The sequence below is a fragment of the Arvicanthis niloticus genome, chromosome 6 (assembly GCF_011762505.2).
Source record: "Arvicanthis niloticus isolate mArvNil1 chromosome 6, mArvNil1.pat.X, whole genome shotgun sequence".
Lineage (NCBI taxonomy): Eukaryota > Metazoa > Chordata > Mammalia > Rodentia > Muridae > Arvicanthis > Arvicanthis niloticus.
In genome coordinates this window covers 23,575,474-23,596,352 of record NC_047663.1, presented here as the reverse complement: position 1 = coordinate 23,596,352, position 20,879 = coordinate 23,575,474, and the positions used below count along the sequence as shown (strand labels likewise).

Here is a 20,879-nt window from a genome sequence, read left to right as displayed (position 1 = left end):
AAGCCATTTCCTGCTTCAGCCTCCTGAGTAATTGGGACTATGGTCGTGTGTTGCCACACCCGGTTTGGTCATGATATCTTTTAGTGTCCTGGAGGTTGTTCACTTATTTGGCCTCTGAGAGAATAGGTGCTTAGGCCACTGATCACTGTGTGGTTACACCCAGATTGGCAGAGATCCAGGTCACTGTGGGCAGCTCGATTCCATTAGAGGTTCAAGCAAGACGCAGGCTTGAATGTCCTTTTAATTCTTTACAGTTGGGGAGTGTGCGCAGGTGGAGACGCCGCAGGGCGTGTGTAGAGGTCAGAGGGTATCTTTATGGAGTTGTTTCTTCTCTTTTACCTTACGTGGGTTTCAGGTATCAAACATAGGATGTGAGGCGTGAGGGGCAAGCGTCTTTACCTGTGGAGCCCTTGTGCTGAGTCTTATTTATTTGCTTTGGTACTGGGTCCAGGATTGACTTGAACCTTTGGCCATTATTCTTTTTTTTTTTTTTGGGTGGTTTTTTTGTTTGTTTGTTTGTTTTGTTTTTTCAAGACAGGGTTTCTCTGTGTAGTGCTGGCTGTCCTGGAACTCACTCTGTAGACCAGGCTGGCCTCGAACTCAGAAATCCGCCTGCCTCTGCCTCCCAAGTGCTGGGATTAAAGGCGTGCGCCACCACTGCCCGGCAGCCTGAGCAGTCCTAAGGACCTGCACAGGAGGGGAGACGGGTTCCTCCAAGCCATCCTCTGTCCTCTGACCTTCACAAGTGCACCATGGCACACACAAGCCCCACACCCCACCTACACACACACACACACACACACACACACACATTAGGGCCTCGTCAGTTCGCTCAGAGCTCAGAGAGTAAAGGCAGTTAGCACTCAAGCCTGATGACCTAAGTTTATTCCTTGGAACCCACATGAAGATGAACCAAGAAAACCCAACTCCATCAAGTTGTCCTTTGACCTCCCCCCACATGCACACAGTGGAACACATACACTCATATACACACTTAAATATATAAATGAACAATGGGTGTGTGGCCCTGACCTTGCTTTGTAACTGGGGAAGACCTTGAATTTGTGGTACGCCTGCCTCTACTTCCCAGGTGTTGGAATTATAGGCATTGATCACCACACCCCACCCCCTTCCAGGCGCACAACCCCCATGGGATTGACTGCATTATGTAGCTCAAACTGGCCTTGAATTGGAAGCACTCCTGTCTCAGCCTCCTTGAGAGTTAGCTTACAGGCATGATTCATTACACCCAGCTTGTCTTTTTATTAAAATGGGAAGAATATATAGTTTATATAGTCAAACACAGCACTTGGGAGGCAGAGGTAGGCAGATCTCTAAGTTCGAGACCAACCTGGTCGACAGAGTGGCTTCCAGGACAGCCAGGGCTACACAGAGAAACCCTGTATCTAAGAAAGAGGGGGAAAGGAAGTCAAACATACTACAAGGCTTGAAATTAAAAAAACAAAACAAAACAAAAACAAACCTCCAACGTTGTGGTTACAGAGTTGGTTCAGTGGCTAAGAGCTCTTGCTATGCAGTCACGAGGACAGGTTTGGTTCTCAGCAGCCCTGTAACCCCAACCCGGAGCTCTTAACCACTGAGCCATGGCTCCAGCCCCACTGTTTGTTTTTTGACACAGAATCTCACTATATAGTGGGTTGGTCTGGAGTTCTCTATGTAGATAGATCAGGCTGGCTTGGAACTCACAGATCTGCTTGCCTTTTGCCTCTGAGTGCTGGGATTAAGTCTCGTGCCACCATGCCTGCCATTAATTTCTCCATTTTTAATTCTCATTATGATGTATGTATTCTGAGCCTGTATTATAAGAGGTAAAGCTTGTCTCCCCACCCTCACCATGACATGTTTTAGGTGGGGAAGACAAAGTTTCTCTACATTATGTAGACCAGACTGACCTCAAATACTCAGAGATCCACCTGACTCTGCCTCCTGAAGGTGCGTGCAGCCAAAGGTCTGGCAAGCTTTCCTCTTAGCCTCCTGCGGAACTCTGAGAAGGTTCTGTCACACAGATGCAGAGCCACTGTGGCCTTCAGTGTTTCCTGCATGTATGTTAATACTTACCGCTGGCTCCAAGTTGTTTCTTCTCTTTTTAAAAGATATTTTAAAATTTGTTAATTTTCTAAATAAATTTTTATTTTATGTGTGGATATTTTGCTTGCATGTGTCTTGTACCATGTGTGTGCCTGGTGTCTGTTTGCGTTCAGAAGTGGGCTTTGACTCTGAAACTAGAGTTAAGGACAGTTGTAAGTGGCCGTGTGAATGCTGGAACCAGGACCCGGTCCTTTGGGAAAGCAGCGAGTGTTCTACTGCTGAGCCAACTCTTTAACTGCCCTGCTCCTGTTTTTTTGTCTTGTTTTTGTTTTTTGAGAGAGAAGATCTTCCTGTGTAGCCCCAGTTGACTTCAAATTCATGATCCTTCTACTTCAGCCTCCCAAGTGCTGGGATAACAGGCCTGTGCCACCAGTGTAGCCATTCCTTCATTGGGATTGTGTCATTTAAATTTGTTTCTTACATTTATCTATCTAGTCCGTGTGCGTGCATGCGTGTGTGCATGGTACATGTTTATGTGCTCATACATGCATTTATGTGCGTAAATGCTGGAGTATGGGAGTCAGATGGAGTCAGTTCTTTCCTCGAACCACACGTCCGCACTCTAGACCTTGGGTCTTTTCTGTGGCTGTAAGGACCTTTACCTTTAGGGCCCCTGCTTCCACTGCCGCCCTCTTGTTCTTGGTGTGACTGGCTGGCCCTTAGTTAAGGGTTTTTGGCTCAGCAGTGCAGAGGGAATCTGGTTCTTACAGACTTTCAGCCTTCTACTTATCTTCCCTAGGCTCTAGAGGATTCTCTGTGAGCCCTTTCTAAATCTACTCCTTGGGAATCCACTGCCAAGTGTTCAGCCCCTTCCTTTCTGTGTAGTTCCTGATCACTAGTCCACCTGCGCCCCCGGGTTGTAGCTTGTTAGCCTCTTTCTGTGATCTTTCCCCACTTTTTTTGTCATTGTTTTGGTGAATCTAGTGCTAGCTATTAAACCTAGGGCCTTGCGTTCACTGAGCTCATCCTTTGCCACTGAGCTGTATTTCAGCCTGGTAGTTTTGACTTTTGGTTGTTACCTTAGAAAATAAATCCCCTTTTATTGTGATTTTAATGTTTTATGAGAGGCCATTGAAAATACATGTTTAACTAGCACACTCATTGCCTCTTCTTTGCCGACATCCACTCAAATGCCAAAGGTGGCTGCTGGTGCTTCCCTGAAGCAGTGTGTCTTGGACTCCTTCACACTGGTTCCCTGGGCTGTTTGGGTTAAGGCCTTGTGTTTGAGCTTCTTTCTTAAACAAATGTCTTAGATGCAGCTAATTACAGGTGAGCGCAGAAACCCTCTACATCGTCAGGACAAACTCCATAGGCTTCCCCTGGTATTGCCTGTATTATATTCAGACAGTTTCAGTCTGTCTAGCTTTGGACTTTTGGTTTGAATTTCTAAATTAGAATAGTGTCTTTTATCTGATGAACCATTCTTCCCTAGAGTGTTCCCCCCATATTGAGGATTTTTTTTTCAGGTAATTCTACAGTAAAGGAGCTAAGTCAGTCAGTATCCTAAATCTTGGCCTTCCCTAGTATTCAAGTTGGCTGATGGTGATAAATTTTAGCTGTGTGACTCCAGTTTTCTTGCTAGTATTTCTTAAGCTCCCTGGTTGCTGGGATATGTGGGTGGGGAGGAAATATTAATTATGAACATTGAGCTGCTCTATCATTTAACTGTCAAAATTCAGGATTGTGTTAATGTCTCTGGTGAAGTGGGAAATGGCTGCACTCTTTGAAAGCACACGTAAATCATCTGCTGTGGATTTCCACAGCATCCTTTTGAGTTAGTAATGCGCTGAGATTTTGAAGTTGGGTTTTTTTGGTTTTGGCAATAGAGTCTCACGTAACTCAGCTGCTCTCAGATTCCCAGTCCTTCTGCCTCTGTCTCCCAAGTGCCACCAAGCCTGGTTTTGAGGTTTGTTTTTAACCGTGGTATATGAAGGGTATGTGTGCATCTTTTATATAGTAGAGTCATAGAAAAACCACTCTTTTCCTTTACTGCTAGGCAGCAAATCATCTGGAAATGTGTTTGCATCAGCTGCTCCTTGGATGCTGTCAATTACCTGGAGGTCAGAGCTGTGGAGCACTTGTGGTTAGTGGAGGCTGAGTGTAACACCATAGTGGCCAGTTCTGGGGATGCCTGTGTCTGTTAAGCCACGCTGGTTGACTGGCACTGAGTGCGTTTGCCTTCCCTGATGAACATCTTTATAGAAACAGCTCTATGTCTGTGTCTTTATTTTCTGCTGAGGAATAAACCCAAGGCTGGTGCATGCTGTGTGCAGACTCTCCCACTGAACCACGCCCCTAGGTCCTAGCTTTTCTAAAATTTTAATTTATCTTGATTTTCTATATGAGTACATGTGTAGTGTGTGCAAGTGCAGACAGACGTGGAACCCAGAGGACAGCTTTGGGGAGTCATTTCCCTCTTTCTGCCAGGGGTTCTGGGAATTGAGCTGAGTTGTTAGGCTTTGGTGGCACACTTTCACCTGCTGAGCTATCGCCTGAGCCCATCTCCATCCTAGACCCTTTTATAAGTTTTAGCAAGCCATCACCCCCCTCTCTGTCTGCCTCAGCCTCCCATGTGCTGGGGTTACAGGAGTGCTGCATGCCCAGCGTCTGTGCTTCTTACATCAGTGAAAATCACTGATCCAGAATACTAGTACCAGCTGTGGTGTGTACCTGTAATCCCAGCCTTCAGGAGACAGTGGCAGGAGGGTCAAGAATTCAGGGTCATCCTTGACTGCATAGAGAATCCAGAGCTAGCCCCAGCTACATAAGACTTTGTAAATTTATCAAAACAAAAACCCTGCACATAGATAATCTGTTTTAGAAAACCTAGGGTGTGGCTGAGGAGATGGCTCAGCAGTTAGGAGCACTAGTTTTCCAGAGAATGCAAGTTCAATTCCCAGCACCCACATGGCACAGGAGTGCTACATGCTCCTTCACAAAATCACCTCGGCATTTTAACTCCATCTCTGCATGTAATAGAAATCTATCAGACATTTGACTCCACTGAGATTCAGAAAAGCACTGGTATCTTTTCTGTTGAGATGAGAGCTCTGTACTCTGTAATGGAGTAGTGAAGGAAAAATAGGTGAGACCTGAGAGTTGCTCTTGACAGCTGCCTTGATTTTAGAGACACTAGAGATGCACTTGTGGGTGCCTTCACTCGCCTGACCTCCAACACAGGATGCATGTGCTTCCTTCTCTGTGGACATCAGTTCCCAAGGAAGTAGTCTCCTGGACAGGTGTGCCCATACTCTTGGGCGGCTCCTGCTCTTCCTGTATTGGGGTTCTTTGTCCTGAGTACTGGATGCCATTACACCACTGTGGTAAGGAACTCCTGATCTCCCAGCTCTCTTGTTTTGTTGTTGTTGTTTGGGTTATTTTGTTGTTGTTTTTTCTGTGTGTGGTTTGTTTGTTTTTGAGACATGGTTTCACTATTTAGCCTTGGCTGGCCTGAAGTTGCTATTCAGAGCAGGCTGGCCCCATTCCTAGAGATCCACCTGACTCTGCCTTGAGTGCTACCGTATCAGGCCTTTGTTGTTTTTTTAGGAGCCATATTAAAGGAAAGTGGACAGGCAGGCACATTCCATGTGGTGACTTTAACTCTAGAAGGCATCCCAGTAGTGCCTAAGTCTCCATCTTCCTTACAGTAAGAGATTGTGTTCTGCCTGTGGAGTTAGTGAGCTGACTGTGCCTGCTTCGCTGTGAGTGGGAAGCTCTTGCTTCTGTGGTGTTATTGGCTAGAGATGAACACATCTGGATTTGGAGAATAACTCCTTAAATTTATTTTAAATTAAACCCCTTGGTGATAGGGTTTCTACATATGAAGATTTACCACTTTGATTAGTATTTAGTGAAGCTAAGCATCTGGGGGCATTGAATAGGATGGTATCTTGTTTTGCCCAGGTTGGTCTTGACCTTCTGGGTTTAGGTGATCTTCCTACCTCAGCTTCTTAAGTAGCTGGGACCACAAGTATCGGGCATTGCTCCTCCTAGCATATTTTGATTAAAAAACCAATGGTGCAGTGGTCCTCAACCTTTCTAATATGATTTAATACAGTTCCTCATGTTGTGGTGACCAACCAGAAAATTATTTTATTGCTACTTCATAACTGTAACTTTGCTGCTGTTGTGAATTGTAATGTAAATATCTGATACGAAAGATACCTGGTATGCAGTTCCCAAAAGGGTCAAGACTCAGGTGAAAATCTCTGGACTGAAGCACATGCTCGTGAGATTTGAATGTCCTTGAGAAGACTGTCCACTTTAAGTAGAGACAGTCTCTCATTGGCCTGGAACTTGTCAAAGCCTAGGCTGGCTTCTCCTGTCTTGTCTCCTCTGCACCAGGACTGTAAGTGTTCATTGCCATACCCAGCTTGTTGGTTTTGTTTTTGAAACGGTTTCTTGGTGTATCCCTGGCTGTACTAGAACTTGCTCTGTAGACAAGGTTGGCCTCAAAGTCAGAGATCTACCTGCCTCTGCTTTCTGAGTGCTGGGAATAAAGCCATGCCCTACCATCACCTAGGTACCCAGCTTTTTAAATGTTGGTTCTGGGATGGACCTCTATGCACATTACCAACTGAGCTATCTCCCAGTCCCTGCCTGGATGTGTGGAAGCTAGAAGACAACTAGTTGGAGTCTTTTTTTTTTTTTTTTTTTTCCACCGTGGTGGCCTTAAGGATTGAGCAGAGCCTGTCAGGCTTGAAGGCACATGCCCTATTTATTTTTCAGCCATCTTGCCACCCCACTGCTCGGTTTCAAAGAGAATGTAGGCCTCAGCCTCCTGAGAACACCCATCCAGGTACTGTTCAGATCTTTGTCTCTTTGAAACAGATGGCTCTGTTGGACATCACGTTGGTAGGAGTTGGAGCTGGAGATTTGTCAGTCAGGTTTCTGATCAGTTCTATTCTACTGCTACAGTTCCTGGTCTAGAGAACCTTTAGGATATCTCCGCAGATTTTCTATCTTCACCGCAGGACATTGAGAGACTATTACAAATATTTGTTATCCACGGTGGATTATAGATATCCCTGTAAGGATTTCACAACTAGGCCTTCCTGTGGCTTGCCATGCCAGCTCGACTTAGGCTTGGCTTAGTACACAAGGTCTCCCCTCTGTACTGTGGACTGTTGGAAATCTCCCTGTACCTAAGCACATTAGTTGCTTGGTTTAGAGGCAGTTCCTCTATGGACTAATTGACCTTATTTTGTTTCTTTTTCTTTTCTTTTTTTAAAGATTTATTTTTTCTTTTGTTTCTGTGTGTCTGCATGTGGGTGGGTTCCCATGGAGGTCAGAGAGGGTACTGGATCCCCTGGAACTGGAGTTACAGGTTGTTGTGAGCAGCCTGGTATGGGAGCTCCAAGAGTAGCAAGTGCTCCTGACTGCTGAGCCATCTCTCTAGCCCTTTATTTTATATCTTTTCTATCTGAGTTTGTATTCATTGTGCCTGTGTTATTCTGGCTTCCATTTTTGGAGATGAAGAGAAGAGATTTTCTTGGGGCCAAGCTTTGCAGGACTTCGTGTCCTTGAGCTCTGTTCTATCTTTAGCCAGCGTATGACTTTCGTCAGTCAGTCAGTCAGTCCCTCAGTTCAGTCCTATATGAGCTCAAGCAAACTGTAAAGGGCAGGTAGCTGCAGGTTTCGAATGCTAAGTGTTTTGTGACCAAGTGAGTAGCTAATTTCTCATGTGGTATTTATTCTCTAATCAACTCCCATGGGTGTGACTATTCCAAAGTACAGGTGTACTGTGGCCCATGAGTAAAATCTGGGCTACAGCTTGTTCTTGAATGCCTCTTAAACTGAGAATGACTTTATATGTGTGTGTTTGGACAGATGTGTATATACATATGTGCATATATAGAATGAATACATACATACATACATACATACATAATCTATATATGAACACACACACACACACATCCCAAGGCAGGGTTTTTCTGTGTAGCCCTGGCTATCCTGAGACTCGCTTCGTAGACCATGTTGGCCTCTGCCTCTGAATGCTGAGACTAGAGGCATGTACCACTACTGCCTGTGATTTTATGTTCTCAAAAGACTGTAAAAAAAATCATGAGAATGAGAAGGCAAGCCACGAACTGGAAGAAAACATTTCATTACAGACACAGAGCTTTTAAACCAACAATAAAATGAAAAGTCTAATTAAAAAAAAAATAAGGCTAGGGTTTTGAATGACTCTGGTAGAACATAGGCTCATCACACCTTCAGTCCCTAACACCACCATCACCCAAGTCAGAGGACTTAAACAGACACCTCAGCCAAGAAGATACACAATGGCAGGTAGGCGTATGAGAACATGATAAACACCAGGCTCCTTGGGAATTGCAAACTAAACAGTACATGCTTACTAGAGTGGCCAAGATCCAAACTGACAGCACCAAGTGCTGGCAGAGATGTGGAGCAACAGGAATTCTTCATTGCTGATGCAAACCCAAAGTTGGTATAGCAACTTTTGAAGAAGATTTGCAGCTTCCTATACAATCAAATATACTCGTACTGTCTGACCCAGCAGTCAAACAGTTACACTGTGGTGAGATGCATGCATAGACAGAGTTACATAGAAACTCGTGGTGCTTCTTGCTCTGTTTTGCTGTGAACCTAAAACTTCTAAAATAAAGGGGTTTTTTGTTGTTTTTGTTGTTTCGTGTTTGGTTTTTTAGTTGGGCTGGGAATAGAGATGAGTGGTGAAACCCATGCTTAGCACTCCTGAGCTCGGGGCTTGATTCCTAGTACCACAAACAGAGTGATTTATAAAAGGAGATGGTAAGGTGGCATTTTACAGAGCATTTATGTAGGGGATGAAGTGTTCAGGCTCTCCGGTCCCGGTCCAATCCTAGACTTCTGGGCCCTCAGACCCTTTAATTATAGAGCTGCTCGTTGGAATTGTGGTTTTGTTTACAGGTATATGAATGACCTAAAGCTGCTAATAGAGACGGAGAGAGACCGGTGCCAACTGGGAGCAGGGCAAGAATGCCAATTCCTCCTCCCCCTCCACCCCCGCCTGGTCCTCCCCCACCTCCCACATTTAATCAGGTAGGTAATCCCTCCACTGGGCTATCTTCAAACCTATAAGTAAATTGGTGAGCTTCTCATATTGTTATGTTCTTTTTCTTTTCAGTTCTCTTTGTTTAAAACTTCTATATTTTCTTACCCAACTGCTCTTTCACTGTGAGCTTGCTTTTTTTAAAAATTTTTTTTTATTTTTCTATTTATTTCTTTTATATTTACTTTACACGGATGAGTGTTTTAACTGCATGCGTGTATGTACACCACATGCATGCCTGGTGCCCCAGGAAGCAAAAGAGAGCTCTGGGATCCTCAGGAATGGAGTTACAAGCAGCTGTGTACAGCCAGACATGATTCCTGAGAATGGAACCTGGGTCCTCTGCAAGAACAGCAAATGTTCCTAATCACTGAGCTGTCTCTCCAGCACTATCCCTCTTGTGGTTTTGTTTTTGTTTGTAACAACAAAATCTTGCTATGTAGTCCAGGCTGGCCTTGTACTTGCTGTGTAGTCCAGGCTGTCCTTAAATTTGCCTCATTCCCCTAACTGCTGGGATTACAGACATGTTTTAAATATCATCTATATTTAACAAATTATCAATTGTTTTAAATATCATCTATACTCTTAATATATATTTAAATTTTAACTAAAAATTTTCTGCTCAAAGTTTGAGACAGGATCTTACTGTGTGACTGGCCTAGAGCTTGGTACATAGGTCAGACTAGCCTGTAATGTGCAGTGGGTCCTTTTCTCTCTGCCTTGTGGATTGTAGGCTTGAGCCACTGCCCAGCTGCAATCCTGGATTCTTGCTGTTACTTTGGAATCTCATTCGTAGACACATGTAATAGCAGGCAATGTAGATAGAGAACAAGCAAGCCTGTCTACCTCAGCTGGTTTGCATTTCTGAGCGGTTCCCATAACTATTCTGTAAATAGGTTAGTCTCAGTTGGGTGGTGGAGGTACATGCCATTAATCCCAGCACTTGGAAGTGAGAGGCAGGTAGATCTGTTGAGTTCAAGTCCAGCCTGGACTACAGAGCAAGTTCCGGGACAGCTAGGGCTACACAGAGAAACCCTGTCACCAAAAACCAAAACCAACCAAACAGAAACAACAACAAAATCCAAATAGGTTAGCCTCATTTCTCTGACATCTTGAGGAAGAGATGAGGATTTGAGGTGGTAGTTTCTGCTACCAGTTCATCTTTCCTGCTCCCAGTCAGTTCATTACAATTATTAAAATTGTTTTCTTTTATGTGTGGGTGACTTGCCTGCATGTATCTGTGTACCATGTGAATGCCTAGTGTCCTAGGAGGCCAGAAAAGGCTGTCAGATCCTGAACTAGAGTATAGACAATGATGAGCTGTCATGTGGGTGCTAAGAATTGATCTCAGGAACAGAGTAGCCAGTGCCCTCAACCATTAATCCATCTCCTCAGCACCTTGGGTTTTTGCCTGGTTTTGTTTTGTTTGAGCCAGGTCTCACTCTGTAGATCTGGCTGGCTGGCCTCTAGTTCCGAGATCTGCCCTTCTTTGCCTCCCCAGTTCTGGGATTAAAGGCCTACACTACCATGCTCAGCCTTTGTTGTTTTGGGTTTAAGACAGGGCCTTATTGTGCAGCCCAAGCTGGTCTGAATGTAACTAGTCCTCTAGCTCAGCCTCTGACCGTCTCCAGCTTTCATCTAAACACTTCTTGCGCTTTTCCTCTCTCTACCACTGTAGAAGACTGATCAATAGTCCTGTTGCCACGAACCCCACAGTCAACAATTGTAAACTACACTAGCATAATAGGTAAATCATGTTGACTCTTAGCCTGCTTTCTGAATCAATTAAAAACATACAGATTAGATGTATGAGTGGTTGCGCTCGCCCATATGTGTGTGCATATCATGTATGCCTGGTGTCTTCTGAGGAGGCCATAGTAGAATGTCAGACTTAGAGCAGGAGTTACAAGTCGTTTTCAGTTGACTGATGTGGGTACTGGGAACTGAACTTAGGTCTTCTGTAAGAGGAACAAATGTTCTTAAAATTCTGAGCCAATTCTTTAGGCCCTGCATTCTTTTTAATTCTAAATGTTGCTGAAAAAAATTTAAATATCTGCTTCCTGTTTATTTTGTGTGTGTGTGTGTGCAGTATGGTCATGTCCTTGGATTATTTAACTGTTGGTTTGTGTCTTATTTAGGGTTTCCATTGCTGAGAAGAGACATCATGACTAAGGCAACTTTTATAAGGGACATTTAATTGGGGCTGGCTTACAGGTTCAGAGGTTCAGTCCATTATCATCATGGCAGGAAGCATGGCAGTGTCCAGACAGACATGGTGCTGGAGAAGGAGCCAAGAGTTCACATTTTGAACTGAAGGTAGTCAGAAGCCTGGCATCCTTAGGCAACTAGGAGCTCTCTCAAAGCCTACCCTGACAGTGACGCACCTTCTCCTTCAACAGGGCCACACCTTCTAATAGTGCCACTCCCTGGACCAAGCATATTGAAACTACCACAGTTTGTAAAACATCTTTATATGTTAGGATGCTGTAGATTCCAGGCTTCCCCTGTGCGTTAGTTACATTAGAAAGGCGAGCCATTGCGCATAGTTAGACTCACTGTGTCTCAGGCTGGACCTGGGCTCCAGACCCTGATGTCTCAGCTGGCTAATGCTGTCAGGAACATGCGCTACAACACCCAGCTTTACAGAAAGGTTTATTAAGAGCTTAAAAAGCTCTACCTGTGGGCTGGCAGAATGGCTCAGTGCTGAAGATGTTTGTCAAAGCCTGGCAGCCTAAGTGTGGTCCCATGGTAGAGGGGGAGAATTTACTCCTGAAAGTTGTCTTTGACCTTCATACATGGTGAGCACGTGCATGGGAGTGCACATGTGTGTGCACACACACGGAGACACAAAGGGAATAATTGAAAAAAACCAGCTCTACACTTAATTCATGGTGTTATGATTTAACAGGTGAACTGGGGCTATAGCTCAGTGCAGAACACTTGTCTAGACTGCGCAGTGCCCTGAGTTTGGTCTCCAGCACTAACACGCACACACCCCAAGTGCATTCAGAACCATAATGGTGGTGCGTTACATTTTAGGTGTGCGTAGGATATTCATTTGGGAATGTACTGTATCTGCTGATGTGCATGTGAAGCTGAGGTCAGACATGAGGGTGAGATGGAAAACTGGGAGGGTTGGGGAGACAGGTTACCCAGTCAGTAAATGCTCACGTCATAAGCAGCAGGGCCTCAGTTTACTCTAGAACTTATGTTTTAAAAAACAAAACAAAACAAACAAACAAACAAACAAAAACCAGAAAGCTGAGTGTAGCAGGAGGCAGAGGTGAGTAGGTCTCTGAGTGCAGGCCACCAAGGCCATGTAGTGAGACTTGGTCTCAACTAAAATACAGTACAAACAAATACAAAAAACAAAGTGGAGAGCATTTGAGGAAGACACATGACGTCATCCTCTGGTCTCCGTATGCATGTGCACACATGTACATACACATGAATATGTCTGCTCACACAGATCTGAGGACTTTTATGTAGTATGCAAACCATGATTGGCTTTGCTCAGAAACATGTAGACAAATGCTAAGGATGGAACTTGGGGAAGTGACATAGAGAAAGATGAAGGATGTTGAAAGAGGCAGGGAGTCGCACCAGCATAGTCTTAGTCACAGTTTCTATTCCTGCACACAACATCATGACCAAGACTCAAGTTGGGGAGGAAAGGATATTCAGCTTACACTTCCACACTGCTGTTCATCACCGAAGGAAGTCAGGACTGGAACTCACACAGGACAGGGACCTGGAGGCAGGAGCTGATGCAGAGGCCATGGAGGGATGTTACTTATTGTCTTGTTTTCCCAGGTTTGCTCAGCTTGCTTTCTTATAGAACCCAGGACTCAGGGATGGCACCACCCACAATGGGCCCTTCCACCCTTGATCGCTAACTGAGACAATACCTTACAGCTGGATCTCATGGAGGCATTTCCTCAAGGGAGGCTCCTTTCTCTGTGATAACTCCAGCTTGTGTCAGGTTGACACACAAAACCAGCTAGTACAGCCATGTAACACTCAGCTCAGGTTTGACAAGTTATAGCTCTTGCTGTACAAGCCTGGTGACCTGAGTGCAGTCTTTAGAACCCAGAGTACAAGTGGAACCAGCTCCAAAAAGTTGTCCTGACTTCTGCATGTTCAGAGCACACACAGTAATGACAAATAACATTTTAAAGTTTGAAAAATTAGCACACCTTTAATCTCAGCAGTCCAGAGTCAGGAGGATCTCTGATATCAAGGCCAGCCTGGTCTACAGAGAGTGTTCCAGGACAACCAGAGCTACACAGAGAAACCCTGTCTTGAAATGCCAAAATAAATAATAAATAAAAAATTTAAAAACCCAGAAAACAAAAAAAGTTTAAAAAATTGGCTCAGTGTCTGCTAACTGTGTGCCATTAACTTTCCAGAAGCATTGTTTCCTCAGTTTTGGGGTAGGGCTATCAGTATCTACTGTTTAACATTATATAGAAGACAGAGGAATAGGAAGGTGACAGGTTACACTGGGGTAAGATTCTGCAGTCAGGGTTGGGGTGTGGATTATTTTTACCAGTTACTAATTGCATGACCATCGAAAACGAGCTTCCGATCCACACTTTCAAATAGGGATAGTGGTAGTCACGCTGTTCTGTAGGAGTATTGCAGGTTTGAAATGAGGTCATCTAAGTAGTACTTAGCACAGTATTTGCGGCATAGTCGGTGCTCAGCACTGGTGATGGTGCTCTGTTAACATGTCTAAGACACACATTCATGGTTAGCCTTCCTCTCAGAAGCTGGTGAGCTGCAGGGAGGTCTGTATTCTGCACAGAAGGAAGCGGGGAGCAGAGAAGAGTGGTGGCTCACATTGATCCTGCGACTTAGCACTTATGTCTGATTGTGCTCCACCGACATCTCATGGAACCCCTGGCTTAAGTCACGTATTCCAAGCTTGTGATAGAAGGAGCTCTTCAGGGTAAACTTACCATTTCTTCCTCCAGGCAAACACAGAACAGCCCAAACTCAGTAGAGATGAGCAGCGGAATCGAGGTGCCCTCTTACAAGACATTTGCAAAGGGACCAAACTGAAGAAGGTGACCAACGTTAATGATCGGAGTGCTCCTGTCATCGAGAGTGAGTCTGAACTTTTTACTGTGGTGGAGTCAGGATCCGGGCTTGGAAGACATTTCTGGGCCGGCACATTGATTGTACTCTCTCCAGTGGGAAAGTGCTGGCCTGGATATCTTGACTTTCTAGCTGCAGAGTTGAATATCATGGACATTCTTCCTAACTCTTCTCAGAGTTAAAACTCCTCCCCTGCTGCAGTAGTGTTTGTCAGGGCACATCCTTGCCTGTTCCCTCAGGAGACCACCACATTCCTGGAAACTTCTTGTCTGAAACCAAGGATGGTTTTCTGATTGCTATACATGTCCATTCTTGTAGGCACAGGAGAGGTTGCTCACACTTGATCCACCTGAGCCATGAGCTGTCAGGAAGAGCCCAGGGAACTCCACTGAGCATATCTTTAATTGAGTTGTTTTCCTTCACCTTAAAGATGGCTCCTCTGTCCCTTTGTCCTTTCATTTTTCTTGTTTTGTCTTAATAATCCTCACGTGGAGGTGTGTAGCTACAAGGCCTGCGTGTTCTTGAGTTTGTGTTTGGTGCTGCTGTTTGGCTGCTTCCTGATAGAGGGGAAAAAAAGGAAAGTTGGTACACTTGTAAATGAAAGCAGCTCAGAGCATGTGACATGAAACCCTTACCTATGCCTTGCAGAGCCCAAAGGAAGCAGTGGTGGCTACGGCCCTGGAACTGCTGCTTTGCAGCCCAAGGGAGGTCTCTTTCAAGGAGGAGTGCCGAAGCTCCGACCTGTGGGAGCCAAGGATGCCTCAGGTATCTCAAAAATTATCTCAGGAGATCTCCCAAGTATAAGTGTTTTGACTTGGTCCAAGTGTGCTGGGGTTGAGGCCTGGCTTGGGGGACAGAGGAGGAAGAAATGAGAGTAGTTTCCAGGAGAGTGAAGCAAAGCTGAGGGGGAAGTAAAGTGTTTAACTTAGTAAAGAAAATGGCAGTTGCTGGTGCATGACTGCAGTCCTCCTTGGGAGGCTGAGGCAGGAGAATCCTAAGTTTGAGGGCAGCCTGGACCCAAGAGAGAAACAAGCAGAATTTAAGTGCTGAGTTGTATCAGTGAACTGAAGGCTTGCCTAGTATGTCTGAAGACCTGAGCACTGTAGAAACCAGGCTAGGTGCTACATATGTGTAATTCCAAAACTTGGGAGATAGATACAGGAGAGTGAATCTCAGACATTCAAGGTCATTCTTGGCTACATTCTGAGTCTCAGGCCAGTCTAAGTTACATGAGACCTGTCTCTAAGTACATAAATACATTCAGAATATTTACACCCAGACAAAGATATACAAACATAGAATAGATTTATTATTTGGCCCTTAAGAAGGAAATTATTGTTTTTGTGAAAACACAGTCAAGTGAAATAAGGAACAGAAAGACAAATAAGCCTGGCCTGGTGGCACACGCCTTTAATCCCAGAACTCAGGAATCAGAAGCAGGCAGATCTCTGACTTTGAGGCCAGCCTGGTCTGCAGAGCAAGTTTCAGGATCTAGGGCTAAACAAAACTACTCCCTCCCCCAAAAAAGGGTAAAATAAATAAATATAATTCAATTTAAATGTGTTCAAGCTATGTCAACAGTATTATTAACAGGTCCTGAATCTGTTTAAACCTGATTAAAACTCAGAACTAAGGCTAGAGCTATAGCTCAGCAAGTGGAGGAGGGCCTTGCATGCACTGGCCTCTGGGCTAGATCCCAGGGCCACAGGAAAGCAAACAAACCCAAGAGCTGTCTGGGACTCTGATGGCTGTTATGCAGGTTGCACAGAGGCTGGGTCAGCTAGAGCCCTGATGGATAGGCTTTAACTCTTACAGTGTTGTCTGGTGTGTTTGTAGAGATTCCAGCTGGCAAGCCAGCCCTGCAAGTCCCCAGTTCTCGAGCTGCTGCTCCAAGACCTCCAGTGTCAGCAGCCAGTGGGCGCCCTCATGATGATACCGAAAGCAGCCGAGCCTCCCTCCCAGAACTGCCCCGGATGCAGAGACCCTCCTTACCGGACCTCTCTCGGCCCAACACCACCAGTGGCACAGGAATGAAGCACAGTTCCTCTGCACCTCCCCCACCACCTCCAGGGCGGCGTGCCAATGCGCCCCCTACCCCTCTGCCTCTGCACAGCAACAAAGCCCAAGCCTACAACAGGGAGAAACCATTGCCTCCAGCACCTGGACAGAGGCTGCACCCTGGCCGAGAAGGACACCCTACTCCACCCCCTGTAAAGCCACCTCCTTCCCCTGTGAACGTCAGAACAGGACCCACTGGCCAGTCTCTGGCTCCTCCCCCACCGCCTTACCGTCAGCCTCCTGGGGTTCCCAATGGGCCCTCAAGCCCCACCAATGAGTCAGCCCCTGAGCTGCCACAGAGACACAATTCTTTGCATAGGAAAACACCAGGGCCTGTCCGAGGCCTTGCACCTCCTCCACCCGCCTCAGCTACCCCTTCTTTGTTGAGTAACAGGCCACCTCCCCCAGCCCGAGACCCTCCTAGCAGGGGAGCAGGTAAGTGCTTGCTCTCAGAATGTCTCTGCAGTGATTAAGGACCATAAGAATTGGGTGCCTGTTTATGTGTTGGTAATCCTTAGGGAAAAGAGAAAAAAGAACAGCCTAGTAAATACATATAAATAATGCTGTGTTTTGAACTGGGGGAGAGGTTAGAGTGAGAAAAGGCTTAGCCTCTATGGTGCCAGTGTGAAAAGGCCTGGAGTAGGAACATTCATAACACTTGGGACAGCAGGGAGTCCACGTAAGGGACAAGGACAGCAGGAGCTAAGGCAGGAGGGGGGGGGGCTTTGTGAAGAGCTGGACCAGGCCCATGTCCAATGAATTGTTTTGGTTTTGAGATAAGGTCTGGAACTCAGAGCTCCACCTGCCTCTGCCTCCAGAATGCTGGGATTAAAGATGTGCACACCTAGTTCTAAATATTTTTTAGTTAAAATAATAATAGTAAAAAAACAAAACAACAACAACAAAAACCATGTGCTTGGTGGCTGGACAGGTGGCTTCTTGGTTAAGAGCACTGACTGCTCTTCCACAGCGCCAGGGTTCGTTTCTTAGCTCACAACTGTGTGTAACTTCAGTTTCAAGAGATCTGATGCCCTCTTCTGGTCGCTGAGGCATCAGACACACATGGTGCACAGGTATAAATGTAACCAAAACACTCATACACTCATATACATAAAATATTAAATATTAAAAAGCAGAGCAAAAGCCCATGAGCTAGAGTGATGGAAAAACTCCAAGATGAAAGACATGGTCCTCTGTGTGCAGTGTGCAGACAGGGTGTTCGGACCCTGAGAACTGACGGTGTCTGAGTGTTGGGGGATCCTTCTGTGCAGTGGAGAAGTGGTGGGTGGCTCAAGAACTAAGGAATAGTTGCCTGGCAGTGGTGGCGCACGCCTTTAATCCCAGGACTTAGGAGGCAGAGGCAGGTGGATTTCTGAGTTCGAGGCCAGCCTGGTCTACAGAGTGAGTTCCAGGACAGCCAGAGCTACACAGAGAAACCCTGTCTCGAAAAACCAAAAAAGAAAAAAAAAAAAAAAAAAAAAAAAAAAAAAGAAAAGAAAAAAAAAGAATTAAGGAATGGGTGCCAGGTGGGTTGGAGGTGGAAGCAGGAGGCTGGCTTGAGCCACAGGAGTTTGAGTCTGACAACATAGGGAGACTGTGTGTGACCCAAATGAGAAAAGAACATTTAGCAAAGCAATACAGGAGCCTCAGTGAAGGCTTGAATGTGCCTGTGCACACACACACAGAATGGACGCCAGGGCACTTGCTGCTCTTCCTGAGGGCCTGGGCTTGGTTTCTAGCACCCTTATCACAGCTCAGTGCCTCCTGTAACTGCGCTTCCAGGGGACCTGATGCCCTCTTCTGGCCTCCATGGGCACCTGTACATACAGGATGTATACACAGACGTGTAGGCACACACATGTGCATAACTAAAACTAAATACAAATTAAAAAATAAGCCAGGTCTAGTGTCATTTGCCTTTAATACCAGCACTTGAGAGGCAGGAGGATCTCTGAATTTGAGACCAGCCTGGTTTAAAAGTGAGTTCCAGGACAACCAGGACTATTACACAGAGAAACCCTATCTCACAAAACAGAAAAGTAAATTAGTTAAAAAGACCATTATATTGTTTTGCTGTCTGGTTAGGCTGATGTAGATTTGTGTTTTCCCTAGCGGTCTTTTAGGGGGTACCCCAAACAATAACCTGATACATTGATGATGTGGTACTTCCCTGCCTATAGCATACCGTAAGCTAGCTTAGGATTCTCTGAAGTTCAGGTTTAAAAAAAAAAAAAAAAAAAAAAAAAAGCTGCACCCAGTGGGTGGGGGTACAGCTAGAGAAATGGCTCAGTAGTTAAGAGTGCTGTGTGCTCTTCCAGAGGACCCAGGCTTGGTTCCCTGAACCCGCATGATGGCTCATAATCGTCTGTTATTTCCAGTTCTGGGGAGAACTGGAAATCACTCTTTTCTGATCTGGGGCTGGCACCAGGCATGCACATAGTTCACAGCACATGCAGGCAAACGTGTATACACATGAAGTATATAAATCTAAAAAAATAAAAGCTTTTAACTTAGAGTGTTTAAAGAACTTTTTTTTTTTTTTAAGATTTATTCTATATATATGAGTATACTGTAGCTATCTTCAGATACACCAGAAGAAGGCATCAGATCTCATTACAGATGGTTGTGAGCCACCATGTGGTTGCTGGGAATTGAACTCAGGACCTCTGGAAGCGCAGTCAGTGCTCTTAACCACTGAGCCATCTCTCTAGCCCCTAAAGAACTTGTTAATGTGAGCAAATCCCATATCTTCCTAATCCCATTTTGTAATAAGAGCAGAGAAAATAAAAGTGAGGTATGTGTCAAGGTGAGACAGTTGGAGTGTCTGCAGACTTCCTGCTTTTACATCCTAGTAGTTGTATTCCATCCGTAAGCCGTGAGCAGCATGAGCCAAGGCCTCACCCTGCTGCCCATCAGGAGCCAGAGCGGCAGTGCTGGAGTAGCCCACGGTCTTCTGAATGGTGGCTCTATTTTTTGTGTAATGTTGGGCACATCTTGATTCTCCGAGTTTGTGTTCTGTTTGTATAGGAGCACATGAAAATGAAGTGCACTGTTGAACTTGCTGTACTGGAAGGGCATCTAAGCAGTTCTTGGACTATTGCTATTAAGTCACATTTGACAGTATTATATGATGATGCATATTTGTTTCTCTGGAGGCTGAGCAGGAAGTAGCAAGTTACAGACCAGCCTGGGCTGCATAGCAAGTCTGAGTGAGTCAAGCCTAGATTAAGATGTGATCTATTGCTGGGCCATGGTGGCACAAGCCTTTAACCCCAGTACCCTGGTGTAAAGGCAAGCAGATCTCTTGAGTTTGAGGACAGCCTGGTCTACAGAGTTGAGTTCCAGGACAGCCAGGGCTACACAGAAAGACCATATCTTGGGGGGGGGGGGGGGGGGGAAAGAAAGAAAGAAAAAAAGAAAAGAAACAAAGCTGAGACCCATCTTAAAAATGCAAAAACCATAACGAAATCCTAACAGACCAAAACTAAACAAACAGATGGGGGTGGGCAGCCGCAGCTCTGTATGGGAAGGTAACTGGAGACTTACCTTGCCACCGCAAGGCTTCTTTTAGAGCCTGAATCTGTCTTTTATTTTCTATGATTTTTTTGTTTTGTTTGTTGAGACAGGGTTTCTCTGTGTAGCCCTGGCTGTCCTGGAACTCACTCTGTAGACCAGGCTGGCCTCAAAGTCATAGATCCAAGTGCCTCTGCCTCCCAAGTGCTGTAAAGGTATATGCCTCCACTCACTGCCTGGCATTGTATGATTTTTTAAAGTCAGTGTATATCAGTGAATTTATTTCATTGCAGCATTGCTATGCATCTGTATCATTGGGGTTTCTTACAATTGCTCCTTCACTAGATTCCCCCAGGCTGCTTTCTTAGCTCCTGTCTCTCAAACCTTTCTCTCCTTTGCCAGCTCCAACGTAATCCTAACTGCTTTGGATTTTAATTGCAGCTCCTCCACCCCCACCGCCCATGATCCGAAATGGTGCCAGGGATGCTCCCCCTCCCCCTCCCCCTTACCGGATGCATGGGTCAGAACCACCAAGCAGAGGAAAGCCCCCACCTCCACCATCAAGGACACCAGCTGGGCCACCCCCTCCTCCACCACCACCCTTGCGGAATGGCCATAGAGACTCCATCACCACTGTCCGATCCTTCTTGGGTAAGTTGGTGATTTTTGTCTACCAGTTCTGATGGTGACTTCGCTGACAGGAGTCCAGGTTGCCCATGGAGGTGGAGATTGCCCAGAGCAGTAGCCTTCACTCACAGCAGGTCCTCTCCTGACTTACTCTGAGTTCTGCTCCCAACCCACTGATGTCCTTTCCTTACACGAACAGACTGATGTCCAGCCATCAGGAGTCATGCTAATTCGAAAGCTACTCTCAGGTCCCCACAAGGACCCTGCTTAGGCTTTCTGTCAGAGACTATCCTCTTTATTCATATATGTTCTAGAATTATCTATTCAAGGAGGGGATACTACTTACTTAAACTCAAGAGGCTCAGGATGAAGCTCTATGGTACAGCACTGCTCTATGTGTGCAAAAGCAAGGGCC

The 20,879-nt window shown here is 45.5% G+C and overlaps 1 protein-coding gene across 4 annotated transcripts in view; it reads left to right on the top strand.

The window, feature by feature from the left end:
- The window catches only part of Wipf2 (WAS/WASL interacting protein family member 2), a 37,297-nt gene that overhangs the window by 9,266 nt on the left and 7,152 nt on the right, over positions 1-20,879 (top strand). For all 4 annotated transcript variants that reach the window (XM_076935823.1, XM_076935821.1, XM_076935822.1 and 1 more), the window contains 5 exons: positions 9,025-9,156; positions 14,143-14,275; positions 14,915-15,031; positions 16,103-16,759; positions 20,279-20,488. In XM_076935823.1, the coding sequence (XP_076791938.1) occupies positions 9,094-9,156; positions 14,143-14,275; positions 14,915-15,031; positions 16,103-16,759; positions 20,279-20,488 (1,180 nt within the window). In that variant the 5' untranslated portion in view covers positions 9,025-9,093. The remainder of the gene's footprint in view (positions 1-9,024; positions 9,157-14,142; positions 14,276-14,914; positions 15,032-16,102; positions 16,760-20,278; positions 20,489-20,879) is intronic.